The sequence below is a fragment of the Thermobia domestica genome, chromosome 7 (genome assembly GCF_964235325.1).
Source record: "Thermobia domestica chromosome 7, izTheDome1.hap1.1, whole genome shotgun sequence".
Taxonomy (NCBI): Eukaryota; Metazoa; Arthropoda; class Insecta; order Zygentoma; family Lepismatidae; genus Thermobia; species Thermobia domestica.
The window spans coordinates 290,384,675-290,405,280 of record NC_137460.1 but is presented as its reverse complement, the minus strand read 5'-3'; the positions used below and the strand labels follow the sequence as shown (position 1 = coordinate 290,405,280).

Genomic DNA, 20,606 nt, shown 5'->3' with positions numbered 1-20,606 from the left:
TAAGTAGTAAATATAATTTTTGTACATATAGAGGTTTAGAAGTAACTGCAGAGAAAATTAAATGCATGGAAGTGCGTCGGAACCGGAATGCAGCAAATTATGGATGCGTTAAAATATTAAATAATACTTTTGATAAAGTGGATAGTTTCAAATATGTAGGATCAATATTAACAGAGGAAAATCATATTCACGGAGAAATTAAATTTCGGCGAAACGCAGGGAATTCGTGTTACTATTCGGTTCAAAATCTCTTGTCGTCGCGAATTCTATCGAGAAATTTGAAATTTAAAATATACAAAACGATAATCATGCCTGTTGTTTTGTTTGGCTGCGAAACATGGTCACTTACTCTGAGGGAAGAACATAGACTGAAAGTATTTGAGAACAAGATCCTGATACGAATATTCGGACTCAAGAGGAACGGGAATGGGAAATGGCGGAAACTTCATAACGAGGAACTACATAATTTATATGGTTTAACCAACATTGTTAGGGTCGTCAAGTCTAGGAGGCTTAGGTGGGCGGGTCAAGTAGCTAGAATGGAAGAAAGTAGAAACGCTTTCAAAGTCTTGACTGGAAGACCAATCGGAAAACGACCATTAGGAAGACCTAGGCGTAGATGGGAGGGCAATATTAAGATGGATCTCGCAGAGATTGGAATACAAAGTAGAAACTGGATGCAGTTAGCTAAGGATAGAAGTCAATGGAGAGTTTTTGTGAACGCGGCATTGAACCTCTGGGTTACATAGGTCATAGAGTTAGTTAGTTAGTTATTATATTTCTCCATTTTGTAAAAAAAAAAATGTATTTTTTGTATAAGGAAACCACAATATTCAATCATGTTGTTCTATCATCTAGGAAATATTGTAAAATTAGTTATGTTATTAGTATAATATGAATGTTACTTGTATAATCATGTCATTGGCATGGCAATTAGCCAATATGAATAGTCGTTGAACGAAATAAAATCCTATTCAATTCAATCCAAAGACGATTACCAAATAAATTTCTGCTATAATTTGCTATAGCAGATATATATGATTCTGTGTGTTCTATGTTGAGTTAGGCTTCACTATTTTTACGTATTTTTCGACGGAATAAGACTCTCGGGGCCTTATGCAGAGACGTTCTGACGTATGATTAGTGCCATACTAAAGAGTTCGACTTTATGTTTGTGTGCAGTAGTCAACTATTTAGTATGACACTAATCGTTTATAAAAACGACTCTGCATAAGGCGGTCGATGTATAGTTCCAACATTCCGTTACGTGGCAATTTTGTTTACACTCACAAGGGCAAAGGGAGCACAGTCCTTGCAAAATTTTAATTACTGCTATGAATTGAAACGGCTGGCACAGTAATTATAGAACTCTTTCTCTTGCTTTGACGCAAATTAGTGTGGAAAGAGACCCGATGTCGTTCGTATTTGTATATAGCGGTAAGACTAGAACGAACCATTTGGGAACACTTAGCGTCTCATTCTTCTCAAAGAAAAACGAATCACAATAAGAAGTCAGAAGATGTTTGCTTGTTGACACTTGGCACGTGAATGAACACAATGTTTTAGGAAATCCAGTAAAAGAGAAAAATAATTTTTGGAAGTAAGTGCATTAGGATTGTTCAAAGAAATGTGTAATTTGTAAATTGGGGTTAAGTTTAGAGTTACCCTACCGCTTTTTATAAAAATTAAGAAAAGTTACAGGAGAAATGAGGCAAATGATAACTTGGAGTTTTTATTTGATGTTTAGGAATGTAAGTCGGCATGAGAGTTATGATTAATACGAGAAAAGATAAGTGAAAGTTAGTACTATTTGCCGGAAGCGGAAGCATTCGCAGAAGGTTTCAGCCGCATGGTAGTTGTAAAAGATGGCGAACAGGTGTAACGGATGCTCAAAAATAATGAAGAAAACCTTTTAGATTTTTGTGAAGCCCACGGAGTACTAAAGTTAAGTGAAATGTAACAATTTTTAGTACGTCAAGCACTGTTTTTCCTATGTTGCAAAGTCCAAGGGCACCTTCAGACTGGAGGGGCAACTCTAAACTTAAGCCGTAAATTGATTATAAAGTATTAACTGTGCAGGTTAAATTTCCAAACACCATCAGAAATAGCTCAAGTTGAGAAATTTTAACATTTGCATGGGGACTTCCAAGAAAATGTGATTTTTGAATAAATCCATTACGTTGGTCATGAAGATAGTGTCTGTTTCTTTGCGTGTAGTACTTATTTTACATCGTGTGTAAGTAGGGGCAGATCCAGGGAGGGCAATCGCCGCCCCAGAAGAGGAAATTTTCTTATTTTATATATATAAATAAAACTCATTCCAAAGTTTGGAGCCCTTAAAAGTAGCAGTATGACAACCCCCCTCCCCCAGAAGTCGGTCCTGGATTCGCCTCTGTCTATAACCGATTCATCTGTAATCAATGAAATATGAAGAAATATGGTATGACCGGGACAGAATAGAAAATTTAAAATGTTAGAAATGCAACATTAGAATCACATGATATAAGAAGAAGCAAAACTGAACAAGCAGATACAATATAGAATGCAATATACACATTAAGAACTTGAAAACTTAACAGGTAGAGTCATTATTTCCATTGGCGCTTGAATGTGAATTAACGTTCGCATTCATTTCTCGTGCGATACACCTAAAGCAGTGAGATGCCTTATGATCAAAAGACCATAATAACAATACGTATTCCTTACACAACCACTTTTCATGTTAGTACACTGTATTGGCCAAATTATCCCGAGAAAAGTGTAGGTGTGGCATACGAAAATGTAATTTCTTGCTCACAATTTTGTAGCAAGCTTCCTCTATTCGTTTAGCTTTATTAAACGAATCCACACACAAATTCATAAAAAAATAAACTTCTTTCTCTCTGATTTCATTTCGTGTACATTCAACAATCATTTTGGAAGTGTGTTCTTGCATTGTTTGGTTCTGGTTCACATTACAGGTCTTCTGCAAAATAGCAACTAACCTGTGCTAGGTGGCCACCAAAAAGCACTAATGTCATACAAAACAACGTGCAGATTTACTATACGGATCCACAGTATAATTAGTACTGGTAGCAGGAGGAGTAAGAGTAAGAAGTAGTAAGAATAGGAGTAGTAATAGGAACGGGTACTAGGAGTGAAAGTAGTAGTAGTAGTAGTAATAGGAACGAATTAGAAGCCCCGTAGGTGGTCGTTTGTTTTTGTTCTCGAAACAAAAGGGATAATTTAGCGCCATTTCTCTCAATTTGCAGGTGCACACAATTTATATTCATGATGTTGCAGTGTACACCTAGGGCATCAACAAGATATTAAAGATTCCACTTCTTAACTCTTGCTTCTCGTATATTGTGATGGAAATTGAATCAGTTTATATACTGTGCATTATGTTTGAATGAAGGTGAATGTTTCTCTACATATCTTACACTTATTTTGACGTTTTCTTTAAGTACAAATTCGTTTCATACGTAAAAGCACAAACTGCCTCGATTGCTTAAAAAAAAAAAAAAAAACTACTATGTGGTAAAATTTTTGTTGTAATTTATGATGAACATTTCACGATATTTGTTGTAATTTCACAAACTAACAAATTAATCTCTGATTAGCTTATGGAATATTACGTGCATTTCAAGTTCGATTTTAATTTCTCTATTAGCACGTAAATACGTATCTCAGAGGTAAGTTCACACCTTATTCCGATTACTTATAAATCTATGTACCCGTATAGTATTAATTCACCTCTCTATTTCCTTGAATTTAGCGTAAATATTAAAGCAGAGCAGTTGCACACAATATATATTTAAAATTGTTCATATTTTCTGCGAGAGGGAAACAGTGGATCAGAGATAGGGTAATTACCTCTGACGCATAGTATCCCATCTTTCCTCGGGCATGCAAATTTATGGTGGACTAGATAGTCTCTTTGGCTTCCCAATATACTCCTGTTTCCTCCATCCTAATTGCACCAAGTTTTCTATCACCATCCACTTACGTTAATAACTGTCTCCCTTAACCTAAAAGACAAAAATTTACTTTAGGCACCGCAGGAACATTAACCGGCTCATATGAACCGGTCCTCGCATCAGTTCCCAAGAACGAATCGATTCATCGGACCAGTGACGACTCAAAACACCTCCTTAGCAACCGAAATACATCGATCATGAAAATGATGCACCTAAAAGTCTGGGTTTGCCCAAGTGGGCCCAGCCCGAAAAAAAGCGGTGGCTTTTTCAGGTTGGACCCACCTGAAAAAAACACTTTAAAGCCCACATATGTTTTTGACCTATTTGTTAGTATATTATTGGTACAACTAAGGTGATCACATTGTAAGTGATTTTTATCAGATTTTAATTAGCCTTGGGTGAATTAGAGGCTTTCACGTTAAGGTATACAGCAACATTTAACATAAGACCTTTATAAAGCTCTGAATGCACTAAATGAATGAAAAGGAAAAAAAAACTTAGCTTGAGATAGTTATAGAACAAATTAATGTATGGATTACGCTTATAGTCTTTTGAAGTAAAATAAGCAATTTTGTACTTTAGAAAATATTTTCCGTGAATAATGTACTCGGCGACAACGAGGGACGTTATCACTCATACTTTTGACGGGTTTAAGGTCATAGGTGCCGGTACTAATAGTACACATGTAAATACATTAGTAAAACTATTAGTATTATTTCTTACCTTTGATGTAAAACACAAGTTTTTTCAACTAAAATTTGGTTGAACAATAACAGTTTAGTTCAGTCACTTGTTGCTACTCTTTAAGTAAGCTTTCTGTAGAATCAACACTAGCAATAGCGTAAAAATTCTTGTCAAACTTAAGGAGTTTAATGCTCGGGGTTCCGAATAATATGTAACGCTTACTATTTCAAGTGCTGAGTTCAAATTTCCGTACTAGTGGAAGTTTTGATGTACATGCCGTGAAAGAAGAGCTCGGGAAATTCCCGAATTAAACGCGAAAGGATCGGAAATGAATACTTCAACAATAAATCTATTTATTTTACGCTTAAGCTGCCATACGTCCCGTAAAAAACGGGACAGTCCCGTTTTTGGCCTCGAGTGTCCCGTATTTTAACTCCATTCCATTTCTGCTATCAATATCAGCTTATACGAAAAGTGAAAAAAAAAATAATAAATTCTGAGATTGGCAGGAAATCCTGTAATTAGTGAATGAACAGAATGCTGTTGCATGTAACAGTTTCGAGGAAGTTATTACACCACAGTATCGACTTGATAGCGAACGATATTTTCAATGCTACTTCTTCCATTGAACTTGATGGAAACTCGGATATTCTCCGGATCAAAAAAAGAAAAAAAAAAGGATTTGAGTGTTTCTATATTTACAAACACAGGAAAGATAACTGGACTTTTTCTCCAACAACACATTAGATAAGTTAACAAAAAATATAATCTTTCTCAGAGGCTAGGGGCACAGAATTGTGCTTTGGTCCATGTCTTAGAAAAATGTAACTCTGGTCCTGACAATTACACGCGACACAGGGAGAAAAATCAACTTTTCATCAGATTAAACTGACGAACGTAACTTTGGAAAATACAGCCATGTAAATAAATATTGCAAAAAGCGCGAAGAATATTGAAGGTAGCTTGTACCACTGATTTAAATAATTTGCATATTGTTTATAACAGTATCAGGGTTCGATTATCATTTGTTCCTATTAGGGATAAGCCATATTATTACAGTACTGGGTTCGATTCTACTCGCTCCCTATCGGGGTAACCCTTTTATTACTGTAAGTCGTTCGTGTCCTGCGGTCCCAAGGTGGGCTTACGCATTTGCTATGGTCTGGGATTCGATTTTCCACCGTTCGTATGTCTTCTTTAGATTTTAATAACAGGTTGGATCGACCACCAAAGCTGACCATGTAGCCGCTGGACAACACGGTTCAGAGTTCGGTCAGAACCGGCACAAAAACAGATTCTAATTGTACTCTCAGCGCTAATGCAATTTAATAATGTACAAATTATTATGTTGCATAGGCGCTAGTCACTCGTGCTGTAAAAAAAAGTAAATTAGATTGTTTCTCAAAATTAACATATATAAATTTAAACCATAATTGTTATTTTGAAAGAATACTGAGAATTCCACTATTTGCTTTAATTAACAACACTAAACTTCACGAATATGTATTACATTATTTTTGGCACTTTAATTGGATAACATTATTGTGACAAAATTTTATTTTAGGCCCATTTATTATTATAAACGCGGACGACACGAATTTATCGGTTATGTTATGTCACATTGTTGATTTCCATAATTTCACTGGCACTGTTCACTCACAATGGCACTGGAAGGGAAACTATTTTGGTGATTCCAGGGGGGAATTCCTGGAGGTTGCAGGTTGCTTTCCTTTCATGTTCTTTGCGATGAACAGAACGTATTTCACTGCTTTGCTGATCCTAGTCGCTGGGACGATCCCTGAACTTATAATCATGTACATATAATTTGGGACTTTAAATCTTCTTCTTGCAATTACATTTTTATTGTAATAGGAGCACCTTTAAAATATACTATGGTATCGCACTTACATCGTACTAAAAATATTGAACTATTTGTAATATTGCATATTTACTTGTTCGTAATATCATCCATCGTAGTTATTAGCAGTTGTTGCACCCAAAGCACTTGTCAGACTAGTACACTTTTTTTTTCCGTCTCCTCGTGTTGCTAGGCAACAGCTCGGTTCGCTACGTAGTTTGGTGATGTCAAAAGTTAAAAATAGCTATGACAACTTATAGGTAGGAATTTTTAAAGATGTTCTTCCATTATGCTGAATTTTAGTTCCTTATATGGGAAGGCGAGAGGAACACTACGATCTCCGTCGCAGACGAGACGCAGATACATATATGCATATTCGTTTGTTGGCTGAGGGAAAAATTCTTGAGAGCACTTCTATACGAGGTTTATTTAAAAATTAAAATTTTTCTTCATTAACAATCGATCACCTAAACCGTACAATTACATGTTTTCCTGTAAAGCATTTTCATAGCACATCTTAGGTTTTTAGGCATTTTTTGTCTATACATTTAATTGCAGGATACGAAAAGAGAATAGCAGGAGCTGCTTAGTGAACTTTCGCCTATTATACGTATTCGGAAAAAAATATAAATAAAATGAAATCTTTTATTTTTAACCTCACGGTTATGCCTGCTATGATCAAGATGATGGTGATGATGAGAAATGAATGAAATGACGGAATGAAGGAAGTGGGAGGAAACGTGAGAATACCGAGAAAACCCACGCACAAGGTGTTTGTCAACCACAAAGCTCACTTGGCGCGAGCTGGGATCGCACTAGGGACCCAATGCACGAGAGGTGAACGCTCTACCACTGAGCCACCGCGGCCTATTATAATTTTGTTCATAACAAGACTATAGTTCAATTCATTGTGTTGGAAAGTTGTTAGGGGGGGATTTGTGGTGTCCCGTATTCTCATGGAGAAGATATGGCAGGTTTATTTACGCTGGAAGATGTTAATTTCATGTAAGACATTTCGAAACATTTATTTATTTTATACAACATGAATTGTATCTTTGTTTTAAATTAATAGACCCCTTTTGGTATTCATATTTGGCAAACGTCAGTCAGGCTTCTGGATGACTTGATTTACATTTGTTCGTTTGTCTGCCGAGCTTCTTCATGGCTAAGCGATTAGTGTACGCGTCTTCCTCGTGGGTGACCCGGGTTTGCTTCCCGGAGGGAGCTCACGTGGTTCGGATTCCACTTAATTCAGTAGGTCCCGTCTCATATAGCCTCGCTGCTGAAAAAGACGTTAAACAAAATAAGCTCAACTCGTTTGTCTGCCTCTACCACACACACACTACAGGGTACAACTTTCGGCCTTTTAAGTTAAAATATTCAGAGTACAAACACGAGACACACTAAATTTTGTGTATAGATTTTCGCGGCATACCAACGTAAAATGTCAAAATGGCAGCCATTTTGTCAAAACAGCGAGTATCTACGGTAAGAAGCGCAATTTTCAGTCTTTTAAGTTGAAATTTTGACGGTGGAAGCACAAGATACGCTAAATTTGCTGTGTAGATTTTCTCGGCAGTCGAATGTAAAATATCAAAATGACGGCCATTTTTTCAAAACGGCAGTGAGTAGAAAATTGTTGGAAGTTGTGACGATGACAATATTGAAATATAAATCAGAAATATGAATCACATTTTAACGCTTTTACCCAAAGACGTTGACATTTTTTCGAAAAAACACGATTAAACCCGAAAATACCAGAAAAAACTCATATGGGCCCAGATGGGTCGGGCTTTTTCAAAAAAGCCCGGGTTTTTTCAAACCCTGCTAAAATATAGTTGCATTATATAGCGTGTTCAGGTTTCTCAGCAGGCGTTATGAGCAACTTGGCGAATGACAGAATAAAATCCTCGTAACCAAAAAATAGGTCAAAACCTAAATCTCACTACACTAATCAATCAAAACACACTTGAAACAACTTCCATATGAATCACTTTATAGCAGTAACTAAGCAGAAACTAAATTAAATTAGTCAAATGCTAGGCTAACCTACCTGCTGGTGGAAGTAATCATAATTACTGTGAGTTGGCTGCCAGGACCGAACAGCGTCACAAATTATAAATACACAAAAACAAATCAAAACTATCCCAACCAAAATTTAAAAAAAAAAAAAAACTACACAATAATAAAACATTAAAACTCAGTTTTATGATGCAACACTTCAGCACAACGTAAAAAATGACTGAACAGTATATCAATAAACAAGATAAACGCGAAACAGCTGACGACAGCTCATTAAATCAGCAACATGTAGTCAGAAAATGTGAAAAACACATCCATGAGAATTAGGTGCAGCAATGAGCCAATGACAACCTGCGAATAATAGCGAGAGTGATAGTATATCACCGGCGTATCCAAAGTAATAACTTCGTTGAGTTCATAGGATTAGCATACTGTATGTACGGCCAGATCCTCTATTTTATAACATTCACGACCTGCACACATTTTTCATTTTCTATCTTTCCTGAGCGTTTTTGTTATATAAGTCAGCAAATCCTCACCCAGTCATTGCGTGCGGTATGATTTATATATAGCTAGTAAAGAAGCCATTTCCGCACCGAGATGATTAGCAATCCACAATCAGTAAGCGTAATTTTTTAGAGAAAAAGTATGTAGTTGTTACGATTCGCATACGTCCCTTCGTTATTTAAACGTCTAATGCCTCGGTTTTAGTGGTATGATGGATTAAATACTTTACTTCACACTCCGTAATTTCATTTTACGTCTTTTATGCATATATATAATTAACCCTTAAACACACTTGCTGGAGTAAAATCCACCCCAAGTCATTTCATTTTTGTGCAAGGAAAAGAAAAACGATTGTAGGACCCTCTGCTTATAGGTACCTTTCAGGCTGTATCTCTTGATTGTATTCACCCAATAGTCAGTCAGTTTTCGTTAAGCGATTGTGATATGTGGATCATAAAGCTTTGGCAGGGGTGAAATCCACCCCGTGCGTGTGTTTGTGTGATATAATTTTTTGCCAAGTTTTCAAACTATGTTTTGTAAAACCGTGTTTCCAATACGTATATTTACTCCAATATTATTCTCGTAAACTATTTTTAAAAAAACAGTAAGGGAGTGACAAAAAATGGGTCGTTTTGCGGAAGAGGAAGAGAGAATAAAGAACCTCTTTGGTTGTTATGAGAGTGATATAGAAAAATTCCTAACGATTCTAGTGACTCAGGAGATAATCTACGTGAAAGTAGACATGAAACAAATACTGGACAAGAGTGCGAACAAGAGTATTAATTTGTACGGATACGATTTGCAGGAAGAAACAGCAAAAAGAGGGAAAAAGAAATATTTAAGCATATTCGCCTTTCCAAGGATAGATATCACCATCACTTCCTACGCTCCTTAGCTCCAAAGAGTTGTTGTGGCATGAACATTACACAATGACAGCAGAATGGATCCAGACACAGGTGATGTAAAGAAAACTGTTAACATAACTGATTATAATTTGCATAAAAGCGGCATTGGTGTTGGTACGAAGCTGTGCGAAAGGTATACTGTGTCAAGAAAGTATAAGCGTTCACCACAACATTGGTGCAAAACCAAGTAGCCAGAGGAGTGTTCCTAAAGGAACTGAGTTTGCAGCTCTACAGGACACATATTGCATATAGATTCTCTCTACACTTCCGGTCCCTTCATCTGAAAGAAGTAGTCAAGCGCATCGCTAGTCTTGAAGATAAACCCAAAAAGGTGAAAGAAAGCTTCTGGACGGTGTGAAATATGTCCGAGTTAAAAGGTAAGAAAAATTCATAATTATCAAGCTGTAATTGCAACAAGTTGGTCCACATGAAGCAGAGCCTAATGTATTGTGAAGAGTAAGCCCCAATTGAAACTTTGCTCTTCCACTTGAAGTTTGGACGAAATGACAGTAAATCTGTAATTTGGTTAGAAAAATCTCTAATTTCTATTTTTCATGCCATATCATATTATTCTATTTTCGTTCTACATAGTATTAGAACATTTTTATATTCATTTAGTAAAGACGTCTCAAGTACATCTTGTTTTGAATATTTGACAGTAATGAATGTTTATTGTTATTTTGCTTTTAAAAATTTGAAATGATCTTATGAAAAAACAGAGATTGTTTAATTATCTTCATGTTCTTAACACATGCGAACACTAGAAACACTCACTATAACTTTAAACAAATATATTAAAACATTTTATATCAACTTATAAAGTGTATAACATGAAAACAGGTTAAAAATATTTTTCTACACAAATGGCGATAAAATAAAAAATCTGCCGAAGAAAATGATCATATTTCGTAGAAAAGTTCAAATTTACATAAGTTTAGTCTTATGTCCCAAATACATGAAATACATTTTATATAAAATATATATCTATAGATTGTGTGTAAAACACCCCGCGCGTGTGTTTAAGTTTTAAAATTTAGCGCGTGTGGATGAAGGTTAAATATATCATCCATGCTTTCCATAATTGGTAAACGTAATTTATTTGGACGATCATCGTTTTTTAATTATCCTAATTATCTTCGCTAAGCATTAATGAAGCCAATTCTTAATTTGTCATATAATGTTCACTTACACCTATTGTTTCACGGTAATCGTTGTATCTTTCTGCAGTAAGTAATTGACAGGTTAGTGGTAAATGTTACTACTAGACCATTGCGATACGAGTTTCTGAAATGTATCACTGCATTCATGTTCACATTTAAAAAAAAAAATACTTTTGCACGAGCATCTTTCCGCAGTTTTTTCCGAAACACATATCTGATTGATATTAATATGTACAGAATAATTGGAAAGGGTGTGTAATTTCTATGTACTTTAGTGAAGGAATTTGTTCAGTTGTATTGGTGTTTGGTGTCGTTTATTTTGTGAGAAACCTATTATATATTTTGGTTGCATCGCAAGGCTTTAGTTACAACAAAGTGAAATATATACAGATACGCCAAGTAAGATAGAACAATAAAATGATCTCAATTTTGTTCTCTATATGTGTGTTGCTGAATGTATATATAAGTAATCCTGCGTTAGTCATAATTGTTAATAGTATTTGGATCGAAACGTAAGGCGTTTCGTCCCTACTAGTGTCTGAAAAGCATAACCCTTGTAATGTGATTGTCATTTGATTCTATGTTCCTGGAGCTAGTTCTTTACGTGTACATAAAATATTATTTCTTGTAATGTTTGTACTTGAAGGTCTCGACCTTCGTATTAAATATCTCCCCGTGTGGTAAGTGAATCTAACTACGTAATATTTAGACCATTGTGAGAATTTGTGCACTATTTGAGTGCCATTCGTTAATTACTGCAAGAGGAGCCGCAATGGCTCAGTGGTATTCTCTGGTGCACACATCCTTGGTTCGATCACAGCAGGTGCCAAGTAAGCTTTGTGGTAGACATACATCGTGTACGTGTGTCTTCTCAGGATTTCGCCGCTTCCTCACACTTTCTTCATTTATTTCTCATCGTCACAATTGGATGTAAAACTTAAACATTTCATTTCAGTTTTTTAGTTGAAATTAGCTATTATATAACTGAAATTTAATGTTTTTCTACATTTTCCGCAACTCATTTAAACCTAACATCAACAAACATCAAATATATATAAGAATCAATATTTACGAATTATTGGCTTTTACCTGGAACTGAAAAACCATGATAAAAGTATATCCAGTTAAATCATTTTCTCATTCGTAAGTTATTTTCTATATTATTCGTTTGAGACATACTTTTCGATTTAATTGAAGTTTAGGACCTTGGAAGGATGGATAAGTTTATATTACTTAGGAAAATACTTTGTAACGGCAATTTGAAATTTTCCTTTTATTCAGTTTAGAATATATTGGTTCACTTCCAACAAGTTGTAAGTAAGCAAACGTTTGTGAGCGTGTAATTTAATTTCTTGTAGATGGCAAGGATTTGACAATTGCATAGAGAAAATTGATTTCCTTTTTTTTAGAATTTTTTTCTTCCATTTGTTTTCTTTTCCTTAGCAACTATTCAGCATTTCAAAAGTCTCCCTCTCTAAACACTTCCGTAGCTATAGAGACATTTCATTTTTTTATTTTATTGAATCATCAATTAATTATTTCGAATGAAAGAGTACGTCTTTATTACTTATACCGTATGTTTTAATAACTTTATATTTTTTCGTAACTTCTCTTTGTTAGTTGAATAGATCTTTTGAAAATATTTGACATGTGTTTCATGATTTTTGAATCTCAAGTGCATTTCTAGAAATATTAACTTATCAACCTTAGGCAGAACCGTATTTAGGTAAGTGCTATTTTGTGCTCGAGCACAGAGGCAGAATTCAACCGCGTCAAAAGTTTGGATCTTTTAAATGAAATGCAATATAAAGTTTAAGTTTTACGTCCCACGATATGCCGGCGAGGTTAAAGAAGACGGTGATGATGAAGCTGAATAAAATGGTGGAATGAAGAGTGAGAGGCAACGAAAGAACTCCGAGAACACCCACCTACACGATGTTTACCCACCAAAAAGTTCACTTGGTGCGAACTGGGATCGAACCAAGTACCTTATGTACCAGAGGTGAACGCTCTACCAGTGAGATATCGCGGTCCTCAAATTTTTTTAGGTTCACAATAAAGCAATATTTAAGACTAGCAACCCGCAGAGTCCCGCGCAAACGCGAGAAAATACCCTCGCTTGAGAACCAGAGGAACGTAAATCCAAAAACGCTGCTTTTGTTTGCTTCATGATTGGACACAATTTTGAAAGCCCCACTTGGTGTAAATGCAACGTAACACTATCTGTTCTCCTTGCCGATTATCTGTTATACTGTAGCTCAATTACCATCTTATTAAATACACATGTTTTTAAGAAAATGATTTTGTTTTCTGGATTGTAAATCTACGAAAATGGAGTTACGTTCTTCTGGTTCTCATGCGTCGATATGTTAGTGTGTTTAGTTCACCCTAATTACAGTAGTTACTAATTAGCTAACTTAACTGATTATTTTTCAAAAGTCACCTTAACCAACCCCCACTCAGAGAACTGAGGATAAGTTTGAGCATCATAAAAACTATTACCGTTAAGCTCAGCGACTTCGAAAAACTATGTATTCAACACTAATATCTGTCGTTTTCGATTACTCTTAAAATGTCGCCCCTCCCTGAAGAGTGGAGTATGACTTTGATGCTGAATTGAATTAAAATTGTCACTGTTCATGTCAGCGACCCAAAAACTATGACCACAAAAGGGCGCACAATATGTAAATAATGGCCTCTTGTTAGGTGACTTATTATATATATATATATTTATTTATTTATTTCAATTACAGCCATCTATGAGGCTAACGAGAAGGTTTTTGAGTCTAAAGTTACGTCTTTTCAGTCGAGTCGTATCGCTGCTGAAAAGGATATTAAACTCAAATTGTCAGTTGCAAAATCACAATCTGCAGCAAAGATAGGGAGTTTCAGTTTGAAATATTTCTTCGTTTTATGTCAGTTGATATGTGTTTCGTGATTTTTGAACCTCATGTGTATTTTTCGAGAAATTCAATTTATTATGAATTTCAGGTGACGTACGATAAGTTTTGAGCTCACAGTGGCGTCTAGGAGGGTAACAAAAAGTATTTCAAGTAAAAATTGCGTATTTTTGGTTAAAATTCTGCATCTGCAGGAAAACTAGGAGGTTCTAATTGAAATTTTGTAGTTTCCCCCCTCCTGCCCTTTTTGGGAGGGAAGAGCAACTCGCTAGACGTTTCTAAATATCGTACGTGTTTCGAGATTTTTGAATCTAACGCATATTTCTCGAGATATTTATCATCAACCTCAAGTAACGTATCATTATTTTTTTGCGATTACAACGGCATCTAGGAGGAAAACGAAAAATTACTTCAATAAAAATTGCGTCGTTTTCGTCGCAATATCTGAATCTGCAATAGAAATAGGGTGTTTCCGTTTGAAATTTTAAAATTGCCCCTCATCCTCTTTGAAAGGGTAAGAGCAACTTTGTCTTATGTTACCTGAATAGATCTTTCTAAAGTATTGGACAGTGTTTCGAGATTTCTGAAACTTGAGTGTATTTCTCGAGATACTCCACTGCCCCGACGTTTTTATTACACTCTGTATATCACTGTAACGCCTCTCTTGGAAGTTCCCAGATGTGAAAATTATTTTTAAAATAATTTATCAATTCAATCGAATATATTTAATGTGGTAACTTCTACTTTTCGAAAATAATATTGTCGTCAGTTCACGACTGTAACATTATTATCTAGAATAAGCTTGTTGATTTATCTAAGCAAATTTGGAATGCTATTGTAGGGGAAAAGGAGATGGAATTGTGTTCGGAATGTGGCGTCCTTTTATTAAATATTTGGAATTTATTCTCTTTACACAAAATATGACTCAATTCTACCTCTAAATAAATTAGATCAGTGAAGACCACTAAGGGGATACAAATTTTTATTCTTACGTTAATGATGAATAAATCTTGCACCTTTTTGGAACCAAAAATGTTCCATAACATAAACCGAGATAACATATTTTCTTGTATGCTGACGTTAGTAGATTGGTAAAGACGCGACCTATGCAATATTTTACTTTTGTTTCAGAGAGTAAAACTCCTGAAACATTTTTGTTATACAAAATTATGAATCACCTAGCATTTCAGTTGTGGAGAAAAACTGGAAGAAGTTCTATGCAACAATGTATTATAAATTGTATATATTGTGTGATTTTGTATTTTTTCATTTTGTGTACGTTTTGTGTTTCACAGATATTCATTTATTTCCTCTTTAATTAATAGGAAGGAATCAGCTTGATACCTGAGGATGTTACATGTTGTGAGCCTGCTTGTTGAAAGAAACATGATTGAAATAGAAAACTGTTTTTTCTAAGGCATGTCACAGGAAAAATTTCAGAAAAGAATATTTAAAAGTGAAAAACATTAATGGCGAGAAGTATTCTCTACAAGGAAATAAATTCACTCTATACTAAAGTGAATAGAGAAGCAAATATTTTGGCAATCACTAGCAAGAATGGAATTGAGCCAGAGTAAACTCAACTCGAAAGAATTGTTTTCTCGTGTAGAGGGTCCTGAATTTAGTGACAAAGATCATGATGCTGACATTGATGCTAGCTCCTTTGTGGAAGTAAAATATGCAGATATTCTTCAGTCAGGAGGCAACGAGATACGGGGAATTGAAGGCGAATTTACTGATGAAGATACTAACAATGGAGACCCAAGAGACGTTTATCTGGAGGGTGACGTTAATGCTTCTAATACGCACGAAATTAAAAATGAACTTCTTGATAAAGATGATGAAGTTGTACATCGAAGTGCCCTTAATCTAGATGAAAATATTTGTGAGGTTGAAACAGATGAAATAAAGATCGAGCCTGATGAAGAAAATGTGGAAATGGTGTATCAAACAGGTTTTCATCCAGAAGTTGATTCAATTGTCCAAGTAAATGTTGAAAGAAGTAACATAGTTCATGATAATGATGATGATATTGCTATTATTGGAGTAAAACATTCGGAAACTCCTCAAGTAGAAGTTTACAAAATTTCTAGAAATGACGAGAATATTACTAATTTTGACAATTGTGAAACAGAAAACCCTAAAGAAACGGAATGTTCCTTGGAAGAACCTGATACTGAAAGTGATATAGTTACAGAAGGAGAAAGCTCTTTAGACATACCTAGTACATCTAAGTATTGCAGTAGCAAACCAACATCTCACCAAGGTGGCGTGACCATATCTTCAAATACAACGTGAGTATAAATATATATTCACCAGTAGTAGCCGCAAATTATGTTCTCATTTCCATTGAAATCAAAATGTTTTGCTCTCTGCCGTGTGGCCAAAACTTGTCTGTATATATATATATATATATATATATATATATATATATTGTTTTACAATAATTTATTTCCACTCTCTCTTTTCCGTAAATCGAGCTTTTTTTCTTTTTGCTTAATTGGCGAGTATTTTTCATGGAAGATTAAGAAAAACAACAAGTTAATTTTTTAGTAATAATGAGAGAGCTTGTAGAATAAGAAAGTGGGAATAAATTATAAAATCCTCTGAGAACTCGACATTTCCAACGCAACATTAGCCTGTTTTAGACTACGTACTTCTCACTTTAGAAATAAGTACATGACATGGACTACATTCTTCTCCTACTATACCGTTTGTTAGGTATCTTAGTATATACATTTTCATCTGCAGTTACGCCCTGCCTGTGTCCTTACTTTATATCAACATATCTTTGAAAAACAGTCGTGTGCAACGGTGAAAACGTGACCTGTGAACCATATGCAAAACTGAACTATCAAAATTACCGTCACTTATACGATATTAAATACCTGTGGAATGTGGTCGTGTGTATACGCATGAGATCTAAACCTGCTTGCATATCTTGCACAGTTAATCAGAAATATTTTTTTCTCGCTAGAAGAACTTTTAGATAAACGTTGATCCCAGAATAGGGATCAGCATCCAGATCACACTTTTAATTTCTTTCTTAAGTACCACTAGTACTTCACAATATTTATTTATCCGGGAATTTTCGAAGTGAGAATACGGAATTTAACTGTTTATAACATGGGAATGAGAAACAAGCAGGTATACATAATAATAGATCTCGAACCTTTGCTCATAGCTTGATTTCCTAAAGCTGTTGCAGGATTAGCATTCAAATTATTAACTGAATTATTATTATTACCATTAGGTAACTCACAAAGTTCAACGTCAAAATTACTATATTTCAGAAAATGATATTATTGTATGTCGGTTGAAACTTTTTTTTTAAATATTGTACACACGGAACTATCAGAATAAATTCGTATTCTTAAATGTGGATGTATTTCTTTGCATGCAGAACATCAGATTTAGCTATATTGTTAGCGCACCTGCCTTCAATGCGTGATACTCCGATCGATTTCAGATAGTAACGCCCCCTGTGTTTCGGATCTCAGATTAATATGTAAAGGAACACTAAATTCCAAACGAAAATCTTAGAAGTAATTAGTTTCTGTTTCTATTACAACTTTGACTGTTTTTCATGTGAGATCTAAATCTTTATTTTTTTTATTTTTTTTTTTCATTAGGAATGACAATCGAAAAGAGTCCATTAGCCTGTTTGGAACTATTAATATTTCTTGTAAGCAGTGCGGCAAATTATTTCCAAATCAATACAATCTCAAGAGACACTTACTATCTCATTCTGGGAATAGGCCATTTGTGTGTAAGAATTGTGGTAAGCTTTTTGGGAATGCTTCCCACCTAAAAAGACATTTATTAATTCATACAGATACAAGACCATATAGTTGCCAGATATGCACTAAATGTTTCCGAAGTAAAACTGGATTAACACGACACGTATTAACTCATACAGGTGCAAAACCATTTGTTTGTGAAGTATGTGGATGTTCGTATGATCGAATGTATAAACTTAAAAAACACTCACTCTGTCATAGTGTTGAAGTTTTGTATCCCTGCAATCGTTGTTCTAAATCGTTTGAATCCAGTTCTGAACTTAGCGAACACGTTACCTCCCACAAGGAGAGAAAATTTACTTGCAATGAGTGCTCGAAATCATTCACTGATAGTAGCCATCTGAAAAAGCATTTATTAATTCATGGGAATGTGAGACCTTACCCTTGTCTACAGTGTAATAAATCATTTCGAAGCATTTCTGATGTGGAACGACATATAGTAACCCATACAGGAAAGAAATCATTCACATGTGATTCTTGTGGTAAGTCATTTGGCCAAAAAGATACACTTAGGAAACACGTACTAGTTCATATGGATATAAAACCATTTTCATGTGAGTATTGCGCTAAGTCTTTTCGAGGTAGGTCTGATCTAAAAAAGCACATTTTACTTCATACAGGTGAGAAGAATTATACTTGTGTTCTTTGCGGAAAGTCGCACAATCAAATAGAACAACTTAAAAGACACTTTATGACACATGTCAGTGATACTCGAAATGCCTGCAGTGTTTGTTCGAAAACGTTTTTATACCCCTCTGACCTTAAAAGACACGAATTATCTCATAAAGTACAGAAGCCTTACACTTGTGCCCTCTGCTCTAAATCCTTTTCACAAAAGCATCATTTCAAAAACCATACAGCCGCGCATCTAGGTATAAAACCATATTCTTGTGCTCAGTGTAGTAAGTCCTATTCGTCTTCCTCCGACCTAAATCGACATATGTTGACTCATAAAGATGTGAAACGTCGTTCGTGATATATTGCAGTAAATATTGGAATTTTGGTTTCAGGTTAAACAAAAATGTGTTGTGGTACTCAGGAAAAATTTTGTTTTCAACTGTGTTTTATGTTTTCAAATGATAAGAAAAAAAATATAAAATAAAGTAGAATTACAATTAACGATACTTGTAATTTATCGTCAATAACAGAAACAACAAACTATTCTTATTAAGTAAGTAAACCTAGTAGAACTTTAAAAAAAAATCATATAAATTACATTAATAGACCTAAGAAAGTCGTTTTCCTATATTTTTTGTCATTTATGTACACATATGCTCTTATGTATTCTACGTGAAAGTAATAATATATCAACTTTTGTGAATTTTGGGATATTTTCACTGACTACTTAACGTGCTGCCGGCAAATCGGAAACGATGTTTCTGGTGGTTTTCATAGTACGCATTTATGGGATGTTTGCTCATTTTCGGTAGCACTCAACATGTATGACAGCTGTTCAATGTTCATGGCGCAAGTATGATAAAGTTGGTTTATTAAACATTTTCTTCACGTTATTGTAACTTTTCTCCATAATCATCAATTCGTCGAGATTTCAGTACATAGATCGATTTGAATTAGTCTAAAATTGATTTCGTTGCAGAAATCGAATCGAGATATTATATATAAAATCACCAGTAAATTTTGGTAGATAGTCTGTAGCTTATTAAGTTAGAGTCATTTCTTCGTCTATCGCTGTCGTAATCCGCTCTGTATGCGAAACAAATTCTTTTCCTGTTTTTTTTTTTTTCTTTTTTTCGTAAGTAACGATTTACTTGTTCGATCTATGCCATTTCTGAAGCTATTGACCACAAATGATAAAGAGTGAATAATCTACAACAATGTGACAAGAAGTGTGTGGTTGAAGCAAGGGTAAGCTTAAAACTGTGGTAAAGTCTACATTTACGCCCAGGAATGTTATGTTGTGTATTTTATACGATTAGAAGGATATCATGCATCAAGAGATGCTGCTGCCGGGCATCACAGACTCGGACTGTGCTGTACATAATTAGCAGTATTAGACTTAGCAATTGCAAATGTATGCCTGGAACCAGGAAACAGAAAGAGGTATGACCGGCAACAGATATGACAACACCAGAACGTATGATCTTTAATGGATAGTCAGAAATTAATTGAATTTGACTGTTTTTATTGCAGTCACCGATAGACCGGGCCAGTCACCATCAGATTATTATTTGTTTAGATCTTTGCAGAATTCACTTAAATGTGTTAGTATCGATAGAGACTTGTTAAAATGTCATAATATTTCTGACCAGCAACTACAAAAGTTCTGTAGAAGTCAAATTCTGGTGTGAGGGCCGCGATGGCTCAGTGGTAGATCGTTCACATTTAGTGCTTGGGGTCCCGGGTTCGATCCCAGAACTCAAGTGAAATTTGTGGTGTACAAACACCGTGCTCGTGGGTTTTCTCGGGGTCCTCCCACTCCTCATTCCACCATTTCATTCATTACTCGTCATCACCTTCTACTTTAGCCTAACCGTCATGACCGTGGGACGTAAAACAGATTTCATTTTTTTCAAATTGTAGTGTAAAGATTAATGATTTGTATGCATATTATTTGTGTGTCTCTGCTACTGAACCAATTAAATTTGTAACATTTCTCTCTCATTGCTAAATTCTCCTTCGTTTGACACTCCACATTCCATGTTTAAAAAACTATTAAAATGAACTGCTTAAAGCCCACTATCGCATGCACATTACTGGCGATAGTTCGTCTTGGTCCCTTAGTGATTTTCCACGAAGAATAGAAGAAGCGTGAACCAAATGAATTCCTCGCTGGTACACAGTGGTAACTTC

General features: G+C 35.1%; 1 protein-coding gene across 1 annotated transcript; it reads left to right on the top strand.

Annotated features, from left to right (window-relative positions):
- Nucleotides 1-1,242: 1,242 nt before the first annotated feature.
- On the top strand, nt 1,243-19,522 carry LOC145691028 (uncharacterized). The gene is made up of 3 exons (XM_081766581.1): nt 1,243-1,600; nt 15,321-16,289; nt 17,628-19,522. Exons 2-3 carry the CDS (start codon nt 15,553-15,555, stop codon nt 18,769-18,771), a joined length of 1,881 nt encoding a protein of 626 aa, XP_081622707.1. The 5' UTR covers nt 1,243-1,600; nt 15,321-15,552; the 3' UTR covers nt 18,772-19,522.
- The last annotated feature ends 1,084 nt before the right edge of the window (nt 19,523-20,606 follow it).